The following is a 23366-nucleotide window of genomic DNA, read 5'->3' on the forward strand; positions in this document are numbered from 1 at the left end:
AGCCCCCTCGCTAAGCCGTGAGTGCGGTGATTATTTATTAAAACTGGCCTTTTTGACAGGAGCCGTGGACCTGCTATACCACAAGCGCCTATTGTGAAAGTTACGTTCTGCCTGTCTAACTGCGTGAAACAACTTGCCTCCCCCAGTAGACCAGTTTTGTTAAGATGTGACACACTTTCTCTTCATTTGTCGAGACAAGTTCAATTTTCTTTCAGATATCTTGAGCTGATCACGCTGAAAAAAGTTTTAAGATTTCTCCATTTCCCATTGCAAAGCACTAGCGAATTTTAAAATGGAGAAACGTTCAGTGCAACTTCAACTAAGAATGAGTTTACTGTTTCAACTTTACCTTGAGAGCAGTTGCTTGATTTTGTAGATTTCGTGCATTTTCCTCTTTTACTCGTCTGACAGTTCGTTTGGATGCCAAATGCCAGTAAGTCAAATGCCGGGCAGAGAGCACGGGCAAACAGCTCACAGAGCAGCGCCCTCCACTGCTATTTTAGGTAATTAACTAATAGAGGAAAAGAAAATCACTTCTCTGGAAATAAATGGAAGGGGAAGACAATCATGTGAATATAAGTAAGGCTGAAATGATTGAACTAATATTATCTGCAGATTATTATTGTAAAGAACCAACGTTATCAACCTGCAGCTAAATGGCGTTTGAATTAATTAGTAACAAGGGAAAGGGGCATCTGATAGAAACACTGAACAGAATTAAAAACGGACAGAGGCATTGGGATGTGGGGGTCTGCAGTGTCCAGCCCCTGATCTTTCAGTCTAAAATATACATAAACTATCAAGGGAAGCCCCCTAACCTTCTTGCCTACCGTGTGCCATATGTATTCCCGTTATACAATAAGTCAGGTCCTTTCCAAATTATTATTTATTTATACAGTATAATTTAACAGCTTACTGTATTTTAACTAATATTAATAGCCAGATGGGAGACGTATTTCCATTCCTTTTCTCCTTTCATAGAGCAATATTGATACTGATTTTATGCCATTATTGGTCATGTTGTATTAATAAATATATTTCAATTGCTAATTAATGGATGCAGCTCTATTGGGCATATTTTCAAAAATGTTGTGATTATAAAAATTGAACAATTAGTCACGGACCCTCGACCACTACCACACATCAATCGGTGCCAATGTCACATCACTTGAATTGCAGTCTGTTGTGTATGAAGGCCATTGAGCTGCCACAAGGATCTCTCTGCTCTGTTTTTACCTAAATTATAAAGTGCTGTTAAAAAAGGCCTATGTAATGTTGTCAGTATATTAACACATGGAATCGCACTTCATTATCGCTATTATTTTGAATATGACTCATTGTTACCAAACTAACATACAAAAATGTAATAACTGACTCTTAGATGAAGTAAATAAAAATATGAAATGCTCCAACTTTCCTATCAGTTAACTTAGTTGCCGAACGCACTTGAATGTGACGCTGTGCCAACATTGTCTGAAAGTGACACGTAAACTATTTTACAATATGTGTGTAATCTCAACCTGCAGATAACAAAATTTCTTTCTATAGCACATTTTCATACAAATGACGTAGCTCAAAGTGTGTTATAAGATGAAAAAAGAAAAATATAAAAATAAGAGGGGCGGCACGGTGGGCAAAGCCCTCATTGACTGACTGACTGACTCACTCGTCACTAATTCTCCAACTTCCCGAGTAGGTAGGAGGCTGAAATTTGGCAGGCTCATTCCTTACAGCTTACTTACAAAAGCTAGTCGGGTTTCATTTTGAAATTCTACACGTAACGGTCATAACTGGAACCTACTTACGTACATATATACGGCTATAGCCTGCAGCTTGGTCGACGTGTGAGGTGGAGTTGCGTCCCGCATCATCACGCCTCCCATGTAATTGAGTGCCTGCCCATATAAGGCCGTCCGTCAGCAGCAATCCAATAGACACGCTGCCGCTAAATATTCACGGGTGAAGGGCTGTGCTTATGCAAACGAAGATGAGATGGTCAGGGATAGACTAGTGTTTGGCACAAACTCAGCGAAAGTGCGAGAGAAACTTTTAAGTGCCGGGTCTGAGCTAACATTAAATAAAGCCATGGACATCGCAAGATCGCACGAGAGAGCACAAGCACAGCTGAGAACCTTCGATGCATGTACTCCGAGAGGCTCACATGAACTGACTGTGAACGCAGTACGCAGGCAACAAGCAAGAGCTTCAAAGAGCGATGAACAAAAACGCATTACACAATTGAAAAGGCAGCAAAATAATATGAAGCGAGTGACGCATACAACCATATTCATAAGTGCAGCTACTGCGGAAACAAAGCACAAGGTGGAAAAAGTCAATGTCCAGCTAAAGGAAGACAGTGTAAAAAAATGTAGTAAATTGAACCACTTCGCTGAAGTTTGCAGGACTGGGAAAGGTAAACCCGTGCATGCAGTGTGTGATGTCTCAAATAAAGAGGAAGACGAGCTGTTTATTGATGCAGTAGGACAGGAACAACCCTCTGAATCTGAACAAGCCTTTGTAGACATATCAATAGGAAAGCAAGGTGTAAAGCTTAAGTTTAAATCACGTTCATAAACACGCTGCCGCTAAATATTCGCAGGCAAATTCACAACTTAATACCAGGAATGCCTGTTAAAGATTCACGAGTACCGATTTGGGTAGTGAACACTTCAATGAATGAAACCTGTTATCTTTACAACGGTTGACAACGAAGATGAGATGATCAGGGATATACGTTATTTTTAAAATGTTTCCTTTTCTTTTTCATAACACACTACTTCTCCGCTGCGAAGTGCGGGTATTTTATGCCCAGAGGGGACTGGGCGGTCTCTTGGTCTGGAACCCCTACAGATTTTATTTTTTTCTCCAGCTTTTGGAGTTTTTTGTTTTTCTGTCCACCCTGGCCATCGGACCTTACTCTTATTCTATGTTAATTAATGTTGACTTATGTTTATTTTTTATTGTGTCTTCTATTTTTCTATTCATTTTGTAAAGCACTTTGAGCTACATTTTTTTGTATGAATATGTGCTATATAAATAAATGTTGATTGATTGATTGATTGATATTTTGCTAGTTTATAATAAAAGAAGAACTATCTTTATATAGGAAGAAAAACATCATACATAAGGCACAGAAACAAGTCTCAAAACCCACTGAATACTCTCACATATGTGTAAGTAGGAGGCAGCTAAAGGACTTGAGTAATTGTAATTCTACGGCAGACCAGGGGGTGGCGGAGAGTGCTGAGTGTCTCTCTCAGTTCCTTGCAGACCATTCCCAGGAAATCCTCTGTTGACGTCACTTCCGGTTTCAGGATCATCTGATGACGGCACTTCCGCTGGTGGGGGCAATGGGGGGTCGGGGGCCTGTGATGATGTCACTTCCGGCATCAATGACGTCATTTCCTCTACCGGCCTTTAAAGCCGCCATCTTACCTCCACATATTCAGTTCTGTTTTGGACTCAGGATTAGAAATGAGGACATTAGAGGGTCAGCTCAAGTTGGACGGTTGGGAGACAAAGTCAGAGAGGCGAGATTATGTTGGTTTGGACATGTGCAGAGGAGAGATGAGGGGTATATTGGGAGAAGAATGCTAAGGATACAGCTGCCAGGGAAGAGAAAAAGAGGAAGGCCTAAGAGAAGGTTTATGGATGTGGTGAGAGAGGACATGCTGGGGGTGACAGAGCAAGATGACAAGGACAGGAAGATATGGAACAAGATGATCTGCTGTGGCAACCCCTAACAGAAGCAGCCAAAAGAAGAAGAAGAAGAAGATTGTGAACAACTCTGTTAAACTTCAATCTTTTGCAGCCAGGGCATATTATACGGGTGGCTGCCCCAAACCTTTACAATGTTTTTCTGATGATACATAACCCCTTGGGAATATGTTGATTCATACAATTATCTTTCAAATAAACATAGCAGTAGAGTGTTGTACCGTGTTAGCCATAGACTGATACAAGAGATTACAAATGCAAGCCTGATGAAGGGGCCTTAGCTGCCTCGAAAGCTTGCATTTGTAATCTATTTAGTTAGCCAATAAAAGGTGTAATTTCACCCTACTTTCTCCTCTTTCAAATAAACAACACGTAACTCCAAATGACATAGTAGTTTAGAATACTCTTTAAGCTTAGAAGAAAAAAAACATTAGAATTTGCATTCACTAGAGAGTATTTTGTTAGGTTTCTGCTTACTCTATTTTGTGGTGTCACTCCTAGTAAGCAGGTTAGTTTACTTCTTTGTCGATTTTTACGGCAATTTTGTTCTATTCCGTTATAAAAGGTCAGGACAGGCTCTGTACTTTATTTTTTTTATTTTATAGAAAATGCTTAACTTTAGAACACATTTCTACTAGGTAAATGCAAATATACCATATTTGTGAAGAAATAAATTTGAAAAACACCAAACTTATTCTTCAAATCTGCTATGCGAGTCTTTAACAGAAAATGTCTTTAAATGTAGGAATTGAAACGACAAGCTTGCTGTGCCGCTCTCAAGTCAACAGCTCATCCTTAACAATACATGGTGGGCCAAATCTTCATCATCTTACACAAAGCATTGGCTTAATTTTTCAATTTTAAGTTTTTTGTTCTCTCTTTTCTTGTTTAGTGAGTTTCATTCGTTTTTCCATTTCATTTTTTAAATATCTATAATACGCAATTTCTCCCTCTGACACACTAACACTGAGATCTTTCAGCCAACGAATCAGAAGCCGAAGTGGGTCAGGAAATGCTATGGTGGCTCCTTAACAGGAAAAGTCAATATGCCTGTATAGCGCCTCAGTCAAAAGTTTTCTTTCTTTTTAAACTTTTCTTCTTTTTGGGGTTATTCTGGTGCTTGTTCAGACCATAGTGTGTGTATATATATTTATTTATCTATTTATTTATTGAAAGAGCTTCTGTTATAAGCCAAATTTACCCCCCAGCAACAAATAAAGTTTATCAGTGAGAAAACATCTAACGTGTACACCATCTACCTGTTATACAGCTCACTCTACAATACACAATCAGACCAGTCGGGCATTAGTGTCTGCAGTATAAAGAAAGAGTAACAAACCTGCTTACCAGTGTGTAGAGATATGTGGCGAGAAAGTGTCTGTTGTCTTCCAAACACTTTCCCACAGATATTGCACGGAAAGAGCTGCTCGCTCAGCTTCCACTGTGGCACACCATTTCCAGACACACGGCTCATCTTTTCAGAGTCTGCAAAATACAGTCAGCAATTTAAACCATTTAGAAAGGGAGATGACTGACAGGTAGAGACACAAATGGGTGCAAGAGGAGTGTGTCTGTTTAAACTAAAGAGGATTAACGCTCTAATGACATTCATCGGCTGAGCCCTTCTACAAACATGAAGGCTCAACATACAAGGGCCATCATAGTTTACAGGATGGACCCACATGTGCATCATCTACCATAATGAACAGTTCATTCACCTACTATGGTGACTGCCGAGATAAGCACCCTTACAAATGAACCTGGGGCAATATTCAGGGGAATTGCTTACTGGACAGAATATATTGACACATTTTTTTCTTGTGGGAATTTCCATTAAGATTAAGTCCAGTCAAATAGAAAAATGCATTTAATAGAAAAAGATACTGCATTTAAAACCATAAAAAAACTAAACAATAAAAACGCAGTATTATGATATGTACTGAAAGACAGACTGAAAGATACTGTCAAACATAGACAGACTGGACAAACTACAAATAAGAGAGAGAGATACGAAACGATCTAAATTAGACAGAAATGGAGGCTAGAAATAAAAGACACTATATAAAAATGCACAGACAGATATAAATGGCATTATAACATGATAGATAGGTAGATAGATAGATTTATATAGTGCCTTTCGCACTTAGACAGACGAGACAGATTTAAAAGGCATTACAACATTAAAGGACACACAGAGAGGAAGCTAGATATAAAAAGTCATATACGACAGACAGACAGATATGAAAGGCACTGTAAGATGTATAGATTGATTAAATAACGGCACTATAATATTAATGGATGGACAGGGAGATATAGCTACACTGGATTCAGAAAATATTCAGACCTCTTCACTTTTTTCACATTATGTTATGTTGCAGCAGTGTAAGTACTGGGGACAGGGTCTGTCAGTGGAATATTTCAGGTTTTTTTATTTTTAACACATTTGCAAAAACTTCTAAAATCCTGTTTTCACTTTGTCATTTGGGGATTTTGAGCGTTTTTTGATGAGGGAAAAATGCATTTAAACGATTTTAGCACAAAGCTGCAACGAAACAAAATGTGTAAAAAAGGGAAGGAGTCTAAAGACTTTCTTAATCCACTGTGCATATAAAAAGCATTATATGATAGATAGATAGTTTTATGTATAGTCGGCAGGATTAGATAGATGTGAAAGGCACTATATGACACACAGGCAGGCAGGCAGGCAGACAAATAGACAGACAGACATACAAACAGACAAACAGATGTGAAAGGCTCTATATAAAAGATGCATAGATAGATAGATTATAGTTTTAGTATATTCGACAGGATTAGATAGATGTGAAAGGCACTATATGACAGACTGACAGGCAGGCAGGCAGGCAGACAGACTGACAGATAGATGTGAAAGGCTCTATATAAAAGACACATAGCTAGATAGATAGATAGAAGTTTTAGTATAGTCGACAGGATTAGATAGATGTGAAAGGCACTATATGACACACAGACAGGCAGGCAGGCAGACAGATAGATAGATGAATGTAAATGGCACTAAACAGAGACAAGCCTTTCCGGCTGCTCTCCATTTATTACACAGACAGCTATTTCTGGTGGGCCCTGATGTCCTAACCCCCTAAGGCCTTCAGTTGCCCTCAAGCTCTTGACCGCAGTTGCCTAATTAGTTATTCTTCCAACATCCTGAAGCAGTTCAGAATTACCTCATCTGGCAGTTGTGTAATTTCTCTAGTGACATGAAAGCTGGATAAACTTGTCCTTCAGAGAATACGATGGCATGCCATTTTACATTGGCGAAAGGAGTTGGCAAAAGGACTTGAGTGGAGGAATTCATTATTTCATCGGTTTCCAGTTTCAGAAATAGGTGGGGATGCTAATTTTGAAGCAGATACTCCGAGAGTGATTAAGATGTGCCCACCAACATTGCCGGCAGCAATTCAGAAAACAACACTGAAGCAGCTGATGTAGCGACAACACCTGTCACTTTTACATGGTCAGAGCTGCTCTCATCTTCTTGTTTGCAGGTAGTCCAGTATGAACTTTCAGGTATCTGGTGACTCGGGAGAAACTAAATATCTCAATCAGTTTATTACAGGGAAGCCACCTGACATTTCTGTGACAGACACAGAGTAAATACTAGAATAGCAGTAACTAAACTGACTGAGTTAGGACACAAAGAGCTGTGACAAGCCATCATATTAAGCAAGAAGTTGATTTAACTGGCTTCTCATTTAGAACCTGGATGGGGAAAAAAAAAAAAAACTTTATAAGCCACTACTTTTCTCCAAGAACTCAGTCCCCAGGATTGTCACATCTTCTTTACAGACCATCACGTATCCATTTGCTTAGTCACTGGCTGACACAGAACTCAACATTCGCAAACTCGCTTAATCAGAGTCAGAGCTGTAGGAAACTGGCAGCATCGGGTGCACAGCAGAAACCAGTCCTTGATGGGATGAGGTGTCAGCCCATCAGAAGACCCACTTGATTCCCTTTTTTTTATTTTTTTAATTCAAAGAAGCATCTTCACAGACAATTTAAAACATTTTATCACTGCCAAGAAAATAAGCACTCCTTAGGACAAATGGCATTTCTGCAATAAGGGCTAGTGTTGGGCAAAACAAGTAATACGTTTCTCTCAGTAACTTTTATTATTATTAAACTCTTTATAACGGCATGCAGATTTGTCCTCTTATGCATTCTTCTCCAATTTTCTGTAATTAATAAAGTACCTCAAATTAAATCAAAAATATGCTCAATGTAATTACTTGTCTAGAAGAATCTTACTTCTGGCCAGCCTGTTTCCAGCTGAAGTGCCAGGCCTGTTGGCCCTGCAGTGTTCTCTGTAACTATGCCTGTGTGTAATGGTGTGGGTGTCTGTGTTCCTGTTACCCTGAGATGTACAATACGGAGAGTGGGTCTTGATCACACTTGCACACGAGTGGGCACGGTCTATCCACAGATCGCAATTAGGACAGCACACCCACGGAGGACCAAAAAAATAGGAGAGCCTGAGTGAGGAAACCGTGAGAAGAAAAGTGCGAGGTCTAGCTGAGCAATGGGCCTTGAGGATCTTCACCCATATTAAAATGAGGACCACGTTTGGTGGTTTTTTGCACGTTTGTACTTCCAGTTTCGGCATTTCCCCCCCAGTTTGAAAGAAGTATGAAAGTACAGTAACATTGTGACGGCCTGGGATGGCTGTAGCTGCCATCATCTTCTGGAGCCCAGGACCATTGGTATTCATGTCTGAGGACGAACCGAGCAATGAGGACACAAATAAGCAAAAGGAAGGAGCAAATGTGCAAGTGATTTTGTCAGCAAAGTCCTCCAAACAAATCGATTAAAAGTGCAGTCCATTCTAAATAAACAAACAATCCAATTAAAAAAAATATAAGTGCTCGTCTGTGAATGTTAAAATCAACAAGAAATAATTTTTCTGATTCTCACTCTGCCAGCCCAGTGTGTCTTTCACTTTCTGTCTCCCCAGCTCAAACTACCGGCAGCTGGGGTCCCATCCTCTGATACTCATCACAGCAAACGCCGAAGGGGGCAGGCCCTCCGTCTTCCAAATGCCCTTCTGGCATCTACCGGATCCCTTTAGGGGAATATCCTCCAAAATTGCTCAGCGGAAGACGACACACTCCTGGGGTTCCTCGCAGGGCCACACATACCACCTGCCTCTTCACTACGTTGGCTTAAATGCGTTGTCTTCCTTGCTCTTCTTCTTTTGTGGTTCTTTTTTCTCTCCTTTTCCTCACTTATGTTCTCCTTTTTACAGTGGGTATAGAAAAGAAAGTTGTGCTGAGTAAATACAGCTGGAGAAACATTATTTCAGTGTGTCTTCATTTCAGGCTGCAAAGCAACAAAGTGTGAATATTTTGAAGGGGGGGATTCTTTTCTATACCCACTGTATGTCCTAATTGCAACCCTCGGAGAGACAACAAGGAAACTGGAACCAATCAGGCACTCGCATGCAAGAGCAATCAGCCGCAACCTCCTCATTAAACATCGGAGCACTGCATGAACACAAAGACCCGCAGAGCCTGTGCTGCACCATTTCTATTTTAAAATTTGCTCCGTCACTGACCTCTAGTGAACCTCACTAAAAACATGTGCTCCCAAAATGGTAGCTACAGTAATTTGAAAAAACGCAATGGCATTAATCTCCGTCCACACTAGCGTTTTTTAAAACACTGCTGAAAACACATTACTTTAACATGGCCTTTTTATAACTTCATTTTAATCTTAATTTAACTTAATCCTGATACTCCTATATGTTCAATTTCCTCAAAATAACTATTCATGGTGGCTCTAAAATCGCTACTGACCCCTACTCTCTCTTCTGTTTCTTTTTCCGGTTTCTTTGTGGTGGTGGCCTGCGCCACCTCCACCTACTCAAAGCTTCATGATGCTCCAACAATGATGGACGGATTAAAAGGCAGAAGTCTACGTGACCATCATCATCATCAAGCCCTTCTGTGAGAACCCTAAATCCAAAGAGGACTGTTTCATTTATGTTAGGTAGAATGCCCAGAGGGGACTGGGTGGTCTCATGGTCTGGAATCCCTACAGATTTTATTTTTTCTCCAGCCGTCTGGAGTTTTTTTGTTTTTTCTGTCCCTCCTGGCCATTGAACCTTACTCTTATTCGATGTTAATTAATGTTGATTTATTTTGTTTTATAATTGTGTCTTTCATTTTTCTATTCTTTAATATGTAAAGCACTTTGAGCTACTGTTTGTTTGAAAATGTGCTATAGAAATAAATGTTGTTGTTGTTGTTTACGTTATCTGTGACTTAAATGACCGAAAATGCATATGGTGTATCCGTTCAGCTACATTAGGCATACGCACATTGCCGGGAAGAGAAACAGAAGTGTTCTCCACGCTAGATGTTCATTTGCAGCTTGAGCTTACACACAGGGAACAGCAATGGCAAACAGAAACAAACAAAAAAAAATGAGGATAATAAGGTTGAATTGTTATTGAGAGTAACATACGAGTGTAGTAAGACCCTGCTTCACACGGGGGATACATTCCAAGAAAACAGCATTAAACGAGGTCATCTTAACATGTAAATAATGGGGGTAGGTGAAACAGGACAGAGAACAAAAAAGTATCATTTTTTTTTTTATTTTGTAACATGTATAATTAAATACTTTTTTTATTAAGTTAATTATAGACATTTTTATTGCTAATACCAATTTCTATTCATAAATCATTCATGTAGAGAAAAGCCAAGCAAAATGCCACCTTTTATTGGCTAACTAAAAAGATTACGATATGCCAGCTTTCAAGGCAACTCAGGCCCCATTCTTCAGGCAAGATGTAGTCAATTACATCAGTTACAAACAATTTCAATTACAAACATTTCAATTACAAACAATTTCAATTACAAATCAATTACACAATTACATCTTGCCTGAAGAAGGGGCCTGAGTTCCCTCGAAAGTCTTGCATATCGTAATCTTTTTAGTTAGCCAATAAAAGGTGGCATTTTGCTTGGCTTTTCTCTACATTCATAATGGCTAACACGGTACAACACCCTAGTACTAAATCATTCATGAAAATCAAAAATATTCAAGTAAATACACAATTTATGCTTGTGATGAGGAAGTTTCTTCCTCATTTGACACTTTTTGTCATCTAACGTCGTTTGCCTTTTTCTCTGTCGTTCAGCAAGCAATTGTCGATAGCAAGACATCGCATCAGTGACACTTTGTCTTGCCTTTGAACTTCTAGCAAATTTTGGATCTTTTGTATAAACTGATCCATAAATTTCCATAATAGTGGCTAAACTTTTATTTTTTAGAAAATCCCTTGAAAGTTTCTTCTGTTCCTCATCTTCGGAAACGCTAATTTCGCTAATTTGGCGTTCACCTGCATCTAATCGTCGGGGCACCTGCACTTTAGTTTCCAGCGAAATGCTTTATCTTGTCACTTTACTTTCTTTTTCTTTGCCACCACTCATTTTAAAACTAAAAAGGGATACTTGTTATTTATTACAGTAAAATAAAATGTTATGTTTATATCCTTAAACGATAACGTTGATGACCAATCATAAATGAACAGTGACGCAGCTGGCATACGTAATGTACTGTGTACAGCACTGATATCAAACGCGCCGTGAGACTGCATGCGAGTATCTAATCAAGTCGTGTGACTGCAGCGAAAATGTTGCTTTTATGTGACTACAAAGTGAATCGATGAAAAATTAGAATTTGAAGAAAAAAAAAACGCGTAACACCAGAGCAGCATTAAGTGGGGTCTTACTGTATAAGGTAAGCGAGGTGGCTGAGGGAATATAATGAGCAGAATCCAATCAAAGAAGGGCCACGTTATACGCACGAACCAATCAAAGTGCGATTAGAGTCTGTGTTTTTCAAGGCTCTTTGTTTTCCCCCATGACGGCTCCAGAGAGCATTTTCAAAAGCCTCAGTTTTCAGGGGGTTTAAAAACTCTGAGGTAACGTGGATGCAAAGGCAGAAACGGAGAATAATTTCCTGTGTTTTTAAACAAAAAAATATTGTGGATGTAAAGAACGGCTTGTCATTATAATACAAACTGATTTAGGGCTGCTTGCGTTTTCGCAGCTGTGTTTAGCTCTGGGGGTACATTGATAAGGTGAACAAGAAAAGTGCAGGTGCGAAAAGGATTAAAACCTTATACAGTGAGATTTTATGAAGTGCTTGCTACATATTGTCACGCATGCTTATCAGAGGCTCATCCTCCAGGTTTATCGGAGGTAAGCGATACCACCCTGGGGTGACTGGAGGTGCAGTCGCTAACACTGTTGCCTCTTTTGTCATCCACAGCAGTGAGAAGACACCCTCTGTGGGCAATCAACTCTGCCCCTAATGGCTGGAGGACTATAAAAGAGTGGATGGCGTCTCACATTGGACTTGAACTGCGAGTAGCATGGAGCTCCCGAAGACAACCATGATGACCGTTAAGAGAAAGTCTTACTGTTAATTAGAAACATCTAATGAATCAAATCTTTATATCGAGGAAAAGGACACTTTCCCTTCTTTGTTGTTTTTAAAGATTTGCTCATGTTGTTGGTTTTTCTGGGTGGGGATTGAATTCTGGTTTGTCAAGCAAGATATGATTAAATGGAATGCGGTTTTCTTTAAATACAATCAATGAACTAATAAGAGAAAGTCATTAAGTTTCCTTTTCTTTTTGTTTGCCATTTTCTGGAAACGCCATCGAACATTCCTTTTTGTTTGAAAATATTATCGTTGGGATTAAAAGGGCTGACACTCGCTGGCAGCTCAACACTTCCTTGACGTTTACGAGTGTCGTTCCAATCGTCCACAATACTTACAAGAAGAGCGTAACAGCAGCTGAGCCATTACACCCAGGATACAATAATTAGATTCAGTGATTTAAACTGTGCTTAGCAAACTGCACATCCTGAACCTTTGGGAATGCTAATTACCCTTCGCATAATAAAAGCAAGGCAACAATAATAACATTTAAGATGTAAAGCGTTATCGCACGTCTGCTGGCCATGCTGGAGAAATGACGGCAACGAGCTCTCAGCACCACTGAGCAATCGCTCCGTTTATCGTGTGCTGAATTAACAAGTCCTTGGGGGTCAGGGAGGACTACAAAGAATGCAGCGATGAGCAGCCGCGTACCATGAAACTAGTTTATTGATCAGATGGTGAAAATATACAAGAAATGTGCAAATATATAATGAGGAATAAGTGGGTACCTTGGAGAGTCGTCCTTCCTGGTTCATGCGGTAAGAGGTCCTTTGCACTGGAGTTAAAGGGTGATTGTCTGAAGCTGTCATTAAGGAAAGGGCTGGGACTGGAAAAATAAAAATAAGAAAGGTTAACATATAAACAAAATATGGCAACATAAAAATGGCTAATTTTATTTGCTCTAAATAACCTATAACTCTTGTCTTAAATAAACAGAACGTTACAACAGTTGTGACAAGAACAGGCCATTCAGCCCAATGAACCCATCCATCCTATTCACCAAATTTCTCCAAAATTATCATCCAGTTGAGTTCTGAGGATCAGGTCCAGTTGGGGAGCATGCACGACGAAACAGCTCGGGATCCTGGTTGGCAACCCCCAGGTAGACACACAATCCAGTCTCACCCTCTTGACATGACCCTCTATCTGCCACAGCCAGGTGTTATGGTGGCATCCCCTTGGCCTGGTCCAACTGCTTGCGCCCTCAACAATGAGCATCCTGTGACCTAGATCGCCCTTGGGTAATCGCACCACCTGGCCGTAGTGCCGTAACTGACACTCCCTCATTATACAGGTCATGTGCCTCATTCAGGACTCCGTGAGGAGCAACACAAAGTCAAACCAGCGGTACCCAAGGATTCTCTGGAGACATACAGGAGTCCAGTCTTTATCTCAGGTCACTGAACAGCGTCCATGTCTCGCAACCATATAAGGAAACGGGAAGCACTACGACCGTAAAGACTTGAACCTTCGTCCTTTTGTAGATACATCGGGAGTGCCACACACTCCTTTCCAGCAACCTCATGACCCCCCATGCTCTCCCAATCCATCTACTGACTTCATAGGGAGAGTCACCAGAGACGTGAATGTCACTGCCGAGGTAAGTAAATCTCTCGATGAGGTCAACACTCTCTCCACAAACAGACAGACACACTGCTGATGGCCGTGCCCATGAGGTCATTAAAGGCTTGATCTTTGGTTTTTATCAGGACCCTCGCAAGCCCAGACACTCAGACTCCTCATTCAGTCTCTGAAGTGCCCCGATCAGGGCCTCCATTGACTTCACAAAGATCACAGCATCGTCAGCAAAGTCAAGATCAGTGAATCTCTCCTTACCAACAGATGCCCCACGGCTGCTAGACCCCACGACCCTGCCCAACAAACGGTCCATGCAAGCATCAAACAGAGTAGGAGCAAAAACAAACTGCTGACGGACCCCCAGAATCAAGTGGGAAAAACACAGAGGTTCTGCCTCCACTCTGCACAGCACTCACAGTACCAGTGTACAGGCCTGGCAAAGAAATTCAGCAACTTTGTGGGGGTGAGGATCACTGAAATGTTATTAATCATCACACGACATGCTCACTTACACCACATGGCTATGGTTCACCGTGTGAACAAAAAAGAAAAATTTCTAACGTTTGTGCAAAATCTACCTTTCATCTGTGTCCCCATGTTCTTGCTGTCAGGACAGCAGTCTTCTCCTGAATGTCGGCAAGAAAAAGGGAGTCGACTGTGGACACAACCACGCCCTCAGTATTAAGAGCACTAAGGTGGACAAGGGTGGGCAGGTTTAGACACCTCGAGGTCCTGACACCTGGTCCAAGCACACCAACAGCTTAGTGAAGAAGACACAATAAATCTCTCCACCACGGTGTTCTGGGGAGCTTTTCAGCCCACTGCTATCAGACAGTTTAATCTTTCTACCCGATATACTTGTTAAGTTTATTTTTATTTATTTCTTTATCGATCGATTGGATGTACTATCTGTCCTGAGAGTCTCTATTCTTATTTTTTTTAAGATTCTGCTGCTGTATGCATTTTAATTTCCCTGTGGGATTAATAAAAGTTTATCGAATCTAATGATGTTTTTACCGCCACAGATTCTTCACTGATTTTTAGGCTGCCCTCCCAGATACAAAAAAATGACTACAGTGCCCTCCATAACGTGTGGGACAAAGGCACATTTTTTTATAAATTTCCAACACTACTCCACAGCTTCAAATTAGAAATCAGACAAGTCAGACATTGTGATTAAAGTGCACACTGCAGACTTTCATTTAAGGGGATTTGCAGACATTTTGATCACACCAACACTTTTTCCATTTTGTCCCCCCATTTCAGGCACCATAATGTTTGGGTCACAACAATGGCAGGTCTATTAAATTTAGAACTTTTTCGGTCCGGTGTGTGGTGGGTGCTGCATCAGCTCACGCGCTCAACCTCCTCCTCCTCCTCCTCCTCATCCATATCCCTTGCATGAATTGACTGCTTGAAGTCTGCGATTCGCAAACATCACCAGCTGCCGAGGGTCTTCTCTGGTGATGCACTGCCAAGCCACTACTGCAGCCATCTTCAGCTCCTGATTGTTTCGGAGGGCTTGTCCCCTTACATTTTCTTTTCAGCATATGGAAGACCTGCTCAATTGGACTGAAATTGGGTGACTGGCTTGGCCATTCAAGAATTTTCCATTTTTTAGCTTTGATAAACTCCTCTGTTCTGTCAGCTGTATATTTGGGGTCATTATCTTGCATCGGATAAGTTTGGAAGCATCTACTGGAACTTGAGCAGATCAGATGTTTCTACACACCTCAGAATCCATTGTGTATCTGCCATCAGCAGTTCCATCAACAATGAAGAACCATACATGCCCAAGGCATAACACCCCTGGCACCACCATGTTTAACAGATGAGGTGGTCTGCTTTGGATCTTCGGCAGTTCCTTCTCCTCGCCACACTTTACTCTTACCATCACTCTGATGAGATTCACCTTTGTCCCGTCTGTCCACAAGACCTTTTTCCAGAATTCTGCATTCTCAAGTCCTTTTTCTCAAACTGTAAACTGGTCATCCTGTTTTTGTACTCTCATGTGACCTCTTAAACTTCTTTTGTTTAAACTGTAAAGGTTCAGCTCTTTTAATCTTTCCTCATAATTCAACCCCTGTAGCTCTGAATCAGCCTCACCGCTCTTCTCTGGACTTTCTCTAGAGCTGTTAGGTCATTTTGTCAACCAAAATTGCACCCAGGACACCAGATGAGGCCTCACCAGTGTGTTATAAAGCTTGAGCAGAACCTCCTGTGACTTGTACTCCACACGTCAAGGCGCTATATAACCTGACATTCTGTTAGCCTTCTTCATGGCTTGTCTGGCAGTTGATAATGTCGAGTCCACTATGACTCCTAAGTCCTTCTCTTGAGGTGGACTTTTGATTTTCAGACCTCCCATTGTGTATTCAGACCTCACATTTTTACTTCCTACGTGTAATACTTTACATTTACTGACATTACATTTTCTTTTGTTTAAATTGTAAAGGCTCAGCTCTTTTAATCTTTCCTCATAATTCATCCCCTGTAGCCCTGAATCAGCCGAGTCGCTCTTCTCTGGACCTTCTCTTGTGCTGTTATGTCCTTTTTGTAGACTGGAGTCCAAAACTGCACCCAGTACTCCAGATGAGGCCTCACCAGTGCATTCTAAAGGTTGAGCAGAACCTCCTGTGACTTGTACTCCACACATCAAGGCGCTATAAAACCTGACAGTCTGTTAGCCTTCTTAATGGCTTCTGAACAGTGTCGGAAAGTCGATAGCTTAGAGTCCACTATGAATCCTAAATCCTTCTCATAAGGTGTACTCTCGATTTCCAGACCGCCCATTGTGTATTCAAACCTAATATTTTTACTTCTTATGTGTAATTCTTTACATTTACTGACAATGAATTTCATCCGACACAAATCTGCCCAAGCCTGTCAGCTATCCAAGTCCTTCTGTAATGATATAACGGATTCCAAATTATCTGCTAATCCACCTATCTTGGTATCATCTGCAAACTTAACCAGCTTTTTACTTATATTTCTATCTAAATCATTTATATATATTAAAAATAGTAGCAACCACTCTTAACATCGGCCAGTTCTGATGAGGTTTCTCACTTCATCGTGTCTGAGCCAATTCTGCACCCATCTAAAACATCACCCTGAACTCCCACTTCTTTTAATTTGATGCCCACCCTCTCATGTGGCACCTTATCAAATGCTTTCTGAAAGTCCAGATAAATAACATCATCTGCTCCACTCTGATCGTATCCTTTTGTTGCCTTCTCATAGAATTCCAGCATGTTTGTAAAACACGACCTCCCTCTTCTGACCCCCGCCGACTGTTCACTGACACTCCTGTCCTTGCCATGTGTTGCTCAATCTTATCCTTAATAATTCCTTCCATTAATTATCCTGTGATGCATGTTTCACTACATATTGTACTGTGTGTATATTTGTATGTAACAAAAAAATAACTGATTTGATTTTACTGAAGTATCCACACTACTACTTCCATTTATATTTTTAAACGCTTCAATTATGCTGCCTCTTAATCACCATTTGCTTCAGTCTATCCTCACAGCTCTCACCTTTCAGTCCTGACATTTGGATATTCTCTAGAGGCCACAGGTCTTTATACCTTCTTTCCTGACAGTGGTGCACTTGTCAAAATTGTCCTTTCATCCACTTATTTTCTAACTTGTGCATCCAATTCAAGGTGACAGGCATCACCAATCACTGAAGAATTGTGCACAAGGTGGGCACCAGCTCTGGTGAGCAAAAACCAGCATGAGACTAAGGGCATAGCTTAGGGGGCAAAAAAACACTTGGAGTCAGCTCCAGAGCTTCTACCTACTTAACACTAGAATCCCTGAAGCCTACGAGAAAAGTCTTATCCTAGGCCACCTTAAATCCCTTCGCACCTCTCCATCAATGTCTTGTGTTTTGCAAATGTGTCGATCAGCACAAGCAGCAAGCAGCCTGCTATCCAATCCCCCATCTCCCAGCACAAGTCTCTTTATCTGGGTGTGAGGTGCCTGGGGTTGTACTGGGTAAATAATATATCGTTATTTGCAATATATACATTTCATGTGTGTTCCATGTCTACAACGATCTTAGTAAGTGTAGGACGACAGGAAATGCGAGAAATGCAAGAAATGCTGAACACATACCTAAAACGGAAACTTTTTCCATGTTATACTAATAATAATATGAAGTGTATAATGTGTGAAGACTTAAGTCCAAATATCAAATAAACATGTGTGCTTTTATTCAAGAATATAACCAAAGGAAAAAAAATCATTCAGTTGACATGTTGCTGTCAATGAGCTAAAAACCCAAGCTCAAATGTCAATCGACAGAAAGTTGATGGTGCAGCGATAAGAACTGCTGACTTATAACCCAAACCCTGCGGGTTTTAAGTCCGGGTGCTCTTTGTTGTGTGTAGTGAGCTGCTATTATTATTACTATAATATAATAAAAACATACATTTGATTTGAGTCTGTAACGCCCAGTGTAAATTTTGGCTACTTGTAAAAGTTAACACTTGTTTTTTATTATTCAGTTTTATTCTGTCAGTGACGTTCACGTGGTACAACGAAGTTGCCTCTCCCTCTCGGAGTTGATGACATTTATCTCCATTCTCTTCACAAGAGCAGCGATGACCACAATTGGTGCTGTGCTTGATGCCTGTTTAGAACTACTGTATTTGTTGTACAGACCATCAAAGATATGATGCCCTGTGACTGCTACCAGACTATCATGTGGCATTTACGCTTTGACAACAAGGACACGCATGCAGAACGTGTGAAAAAGGACAGATTTGCTGCAATTTTGGACATCTGGCAATGTTTTGTTGAAAACTGTGTTTTGAGTTTCAACCCAGAGCAAAGACTTTCCGAGTCTGTGGTCATAAAGTTAATGGGGCCGTTTCTGGACCAAAGCAGAACCGTAAGAATAGACAGCTTCTTCCCTGCTCTTTCACTGGCTAATAGACTGTTGCATGGCATTGCAACTCTGCTTGGCACTATAAAGTAAAATGGGACTTCCACCTCCAGCTAAAGTCACTTCAGTATGCAAGCAATACTCCACGCTAGTGTTTAGATCCAGTAGATGAGACACTTAACAGTAATAAAAAGGTGAGTTGTCCAGACACCTAAACAGGAGCAAGTTGGGTGCGGCTCAAATAGACAAAGGGAGAAGATCCCACAGGTTTGGAGCAAAAATGGAGAAGCGTTGTCCAGACGGCACACATGGACTGGCATCCCTGAAAGGACTGAACAAGCATGCCTACCCAGTGCAACAGAAGGACTGGGGCAGGTGGGTAATGCTGAATATTTTCTGCCCCAATGCACTAGGTGGCCACCTCCTCAGGGTTAGGATTCCCACACGGACACCTGCAGGACATGCTGGTACTTGTAGTTCTGTAGGACGGCCCTGTTGGGTTCCGTGGTGCTGGCAGGGGGAGCTGCTGGGATTCATGATCCCTATTTTATGGGACTTCTGCTTGACCCGGAAATACTTTCGTCGGGCTGTGCCCTGGCACCGGATCCAAGATAAAACTTGACCTTATTATGGTGAGATGGATTATGGTGTGGAGGACAGACAAAGCTCGGCTGGTAGGCGAGGACGAGACGACAAAAAGAGACACTGAGAGAGAAGAATTATGTTGACTTTATGCCACTTTTGGTGCTTTTCTGTAAGGTATTATCGTTAGTAACCCTTTTATTAATACCGGGACTTCTGTCTGTGAAGTTGTGTTTAGGGTGCTGCAATGCCCTCTGGTGGTCACACCAGTTTTGGAGAGATGGCAAGCAGACAGGAAGAGGAAGAATGGAAACTTCTTGAAGGGACGTACGAATAGATCAAACACATGAGATACTGAAGAGCAGCACCATTTAGAGAAAAAGACAAGTTTTGAATTGGATCTTTACAGCAACAGGAAGCTAGCAGAGAGACGAAAACAGAGTTTTGGAAAGGTCAGAGAGCAGTTGAAGGAAACCTGACCAATAGAGAGAGCTGGAATAGTCCAAGCAAGAAATAACCAGTATATAAACAAGGAGTTGCATGGCATGATTAGTAAGGAAGGGTCACATCTTCTGAATATTATGAAGATAGAACCTCCATGATTGGGTCAATGAAACTGAGGAATCCACAGTCATGCTAAGATTACTGACCGTGACTGATCATGACAGGGTGACATCTTCAAGAGCAATTATCAGAGACAAATCTGAGGAAGGAGAATCAGAAGGGCAAGTACAGGATATCTGGCTTTGAAAGGTTAAGGTGATGAGCATTCATCAAGGAAGAGCTAGCAGAGAGACACCTGGAGAACTCGGCTGAAATCTGTGGGCTGTGAGAGGGAAATCGGAGGAAGATCTGCACATCATCAGCAGGGAGGTGGCAGGAGAAGCCATGAGAAGAAGTAACATTGCCTAAAGAACGAAGAAGTGGACGCAATACTGATCCTTACGGCTCACCTGTGGAGCAGAACTGATGGCGACCCTGACCAAATGATCTTAGAAAGTCAAGCGTTTCACTACACAATGAGAAGACAGCTTTCAGCCGTGATGATCAAATGACTCACCTGCTCATGTTAAGGATATGGTTGTCTTTATGGTCATTTGCTTTGTTCACTTTCTCTGAAAAAAAACAAAAGAAAAAGACAATAAACTCCTTGATGTTATGTTTACCCCAAAAAAAAAACAAGCCAAAACCTTGGTATTCTGTCAACAATATAACAAGTTATTACAAAAAGAGACACACGTAAATACGGAAACATCAACATAAGTGCAGTAGGAAAAGGCATGTCAATCGTCCACTGCTGATGAAGATTCAGTACACGTCCTTCGTCTTATAAGTTTTGATAGAGTCACCAATGCACAGCCCCTAATCACAATCGGGACAGCAGATGCCTGTCAATTTTCTTATATTATTTTATCTGTTGCTTGCGCACGAGAGGGTAGAACGTCAGTGTCTGATCCACAAGATCGATGCGCCCCTGGTGTTATTGTGGGCTACCACAGGCGCAAGGCTTTGTGACTTCCATATTTCCTCTCATGTGAACAGTGCTTGGGGATGGGGGCTAACATCTTTCTTGTCGTTGTACCTGATCACAGTTATTTTTTCTTTTTTGCCATGCGGATACTGCATCCCACTGCAGCTTTACGTGACTGAAGTCACCAGGCACATCACGGCGGTTCAGTCACACAGTACAGTATGCATCAGCTTCACTATTCATGTCAACGTCTGACCATCTACTCATATTGTTATCTCTGTTGTGTGATTTAGCTAATAGTTCAATTTCAGTTTGTTCTAAAACTGACTTTACTGTGTTTTGGTTGAAGACTCCGCCCCACTCATGAATATTGATGAGTTACCATAGATTGTCAAAACATAACATTGTGCTACAAAACATGCTATTTTCAGATGATTTTACACCTTAAATCCCTTTGCACCTCTCTGTCAGCATCTTTTGTCTTGCAAATGTGTCGATAAGCAGCAAGCAGCCTGCTATCACATCCCCCCCACTGCCACACAAAGTTTTCTCAGCTCAAGTCTGTTTACCTGCGTGTCAGTTGCTTAGAGTTGTATAGAGTAAATACTATATCGTTATTTGGAACACATGCCTTTCAGGTGTTCCTTGTCTACAATCTATGTAAACACATTGTTAAAACAGAAACGTTTTTCATTTTTTGTATAATGAAGTGTATAATGTGTGAAGCCTGAAGTCAAAATATCAAATAAACACTTTCACGAAAGGTACAAGTATAACAAGACAAGTGTACTTTTATTCAAGAATATAACTGCAGAAAAAGAACCCACGTTAGGGTGCAACATTGACACGTCTTTAATGTGACTGCTTTGGTGGCATAAAGGTAAGAACAGCTGACTGGTAATCAAAAGGTCACGAGTTTGACCCCGGACGACTCAGTTTTGAGAAATGAGCTGCACTTATTCTTACTATTTTAGAATAAAAACATACATTTGATTTGAGTCTGTAACCGGCGGTGTACATTTATGGTACTTGTAAAGGTTAGCTTTGTTTTTTTATTCTGTTTTATTCTCCCAGTCATGTTCACGCCCCCAATCAGACACTGCTGTTTTCACATAATGACGTGTGTTATAACAGAGGTGAACTCCGATGATGACGAGGGTTCTACATCGGAGAAAGAGTCTATCGTGAACACCACATTGAACAGCAGCAAACTCTTAAAAAGTCCACGAAAAAAATGTTAATCATGTTGCATAATCCACATGTCAGGACGTCCAGTCATATGCTCGCAAGATACCAAGCACATGGATTTTTAGTAAAAATATTGTTAAATTAACCATTTCCAGAAAACACTCTTGTGAACAAAAATGAAACATGCTCAGATGAAAACAGACATTTAGTGAAGAGTCTCAACAGTAATGGAACTTTCCTGACAAATTTCCTGGAGGAATACAGACGTGGATAAACCCTACCCCTAACCCTCCATGAAAAAATTGGTAGTGGTCTCCTTCTTCCCTATAGTTTCTCGTATACTCAGATATGGGGATGGATATTTGAGGAGTAAACCGCAAGGCAATGATTGAACCATCAACAACAAATCTAATCAAATGAATTATATATTGAACAATTTGTATAAAAGTAAAGTTGAATAAATCGGACTCTGCAGCTCAATGGATAAAAGGTAACGTACCACTTCCGGTTAACAGAAATAACCCAAAAGTTGATAGAAATCTATGTTTTGTACCTAACAACAACAACAACATTTATTTATATAGCACATTTTCATACAAAAAGTAGCTCAAAGTGCTTTACATAATGAAGAATAGAAAAATAAAAGACACAGTAAGAAAATAAAATAAATCAACATTAATTAACATAGAATAAGAGTAAAGTCCAATGGCCAGGGTGGACAGAAAAAACAAAAAAAAAAAACTCCAGACGGCTGGAGAAAAAAATTTAATCTGTAGGGATTCCAGACCATGAGACCTCCCAGTCCCCTCTGCCCAGTACCTAATACTTGAATGGTTGACCTAAATGAAAGCGTACTCAAGTTATCATGTTTACACACACAGAGACATAATTCTGAAAATGGTATTTTTGGACTCAGGAAGGTCTAAAATGTTGAGATTCATCAAAATCTCGACATTGTATCTTTGGACAATTCCAATACTTTCCCTATACTTCGTATACAAGAAATTAAAAAAAGGAACCCACAAATGTCTCCGAAATAACCTGAAAATGCCAAAAGTCATTGCCACACATCATTGCTTATTCTGTATTTAACAAAAAACAGATTTTGCTTCAGAGTTTGGATTCAACAGAGTATTTCAAGTAACAGCACTAATGTCAATGGCAAGGGCAAAAATGAGGGGACCCTTCACCTCATATTTAGTGGCACAAGCTTCCGAGTTTGCAGTCATTGCACACAAGCGATTCCTGGAGCTCTCCATGGACTTCTGCACTTGTCCACAGGTCGTTTGGCCCACTCGTCCTGAGAAAACTGCTCCAGCTGGGTCAGATTTGATGGGGTCTTGTCCAGATTGCATGTTTCAGTTCTTTCTATAGATGTTTGATGGAATTCAAATCATGTCTCATGGAAGGCCACTTCAAGTAGTTCAATGTTGTGTTCTTTGCCATT

At 40.7% G+C, this 23366-nt stretch overlaps 1 protein-coding gene across 3 annotated transcripts in view; it reads right to left on the minus strand.

Moving 5' to 3' along the window:
- The window catches only part of znf827 (zinc finger protein 827), a 224708-nt gene that overhangs the window by 57281 nt on the left and 144061 nt on the right, over nucleotides 1-23366 (minus strand). For 2 of the 3 annotated variants that reach the window (XM_039750210.1, XM_039750209.1), the window contains exons 7-9: nucleotides 20321-20375; nucleotides 12933-13030; nucleotides 5065-5202 (exon numbers count right to left, since the gene is read on the minus strand). In XM_039750210.1, the coding sequence (XP_039606144.1) occupies nucleotides 5065-5202; nucleotides 12933-13030; nucleotides 20321-20375 (291 nt within the window). The remainder of the gene's footprint in view (nucleotides 1-5064; nucleotides 5203-12932; nucleotides 13031-20320; nucleotides 20376-23366) is intronic. The other variant, XM_039750211.1, reaches the window with a different exon arrangement.

The sequence above is a fragment of the Polypterus senegalus genome, chromosome 4, assembly GCF_016835505.1.
Source record: "Polypterus senegalus isolate Bchr_013 chromosome 4, ASM1683550v1, whole genome shotgun sequence".
Taxonomy (NCBI): domain Eukaryota; kingdom Metazoa; phylum Chordata; class Cladistia; order Polypteriformes; family Polypteridae; genus Polypterus; species Polypterus senegalus.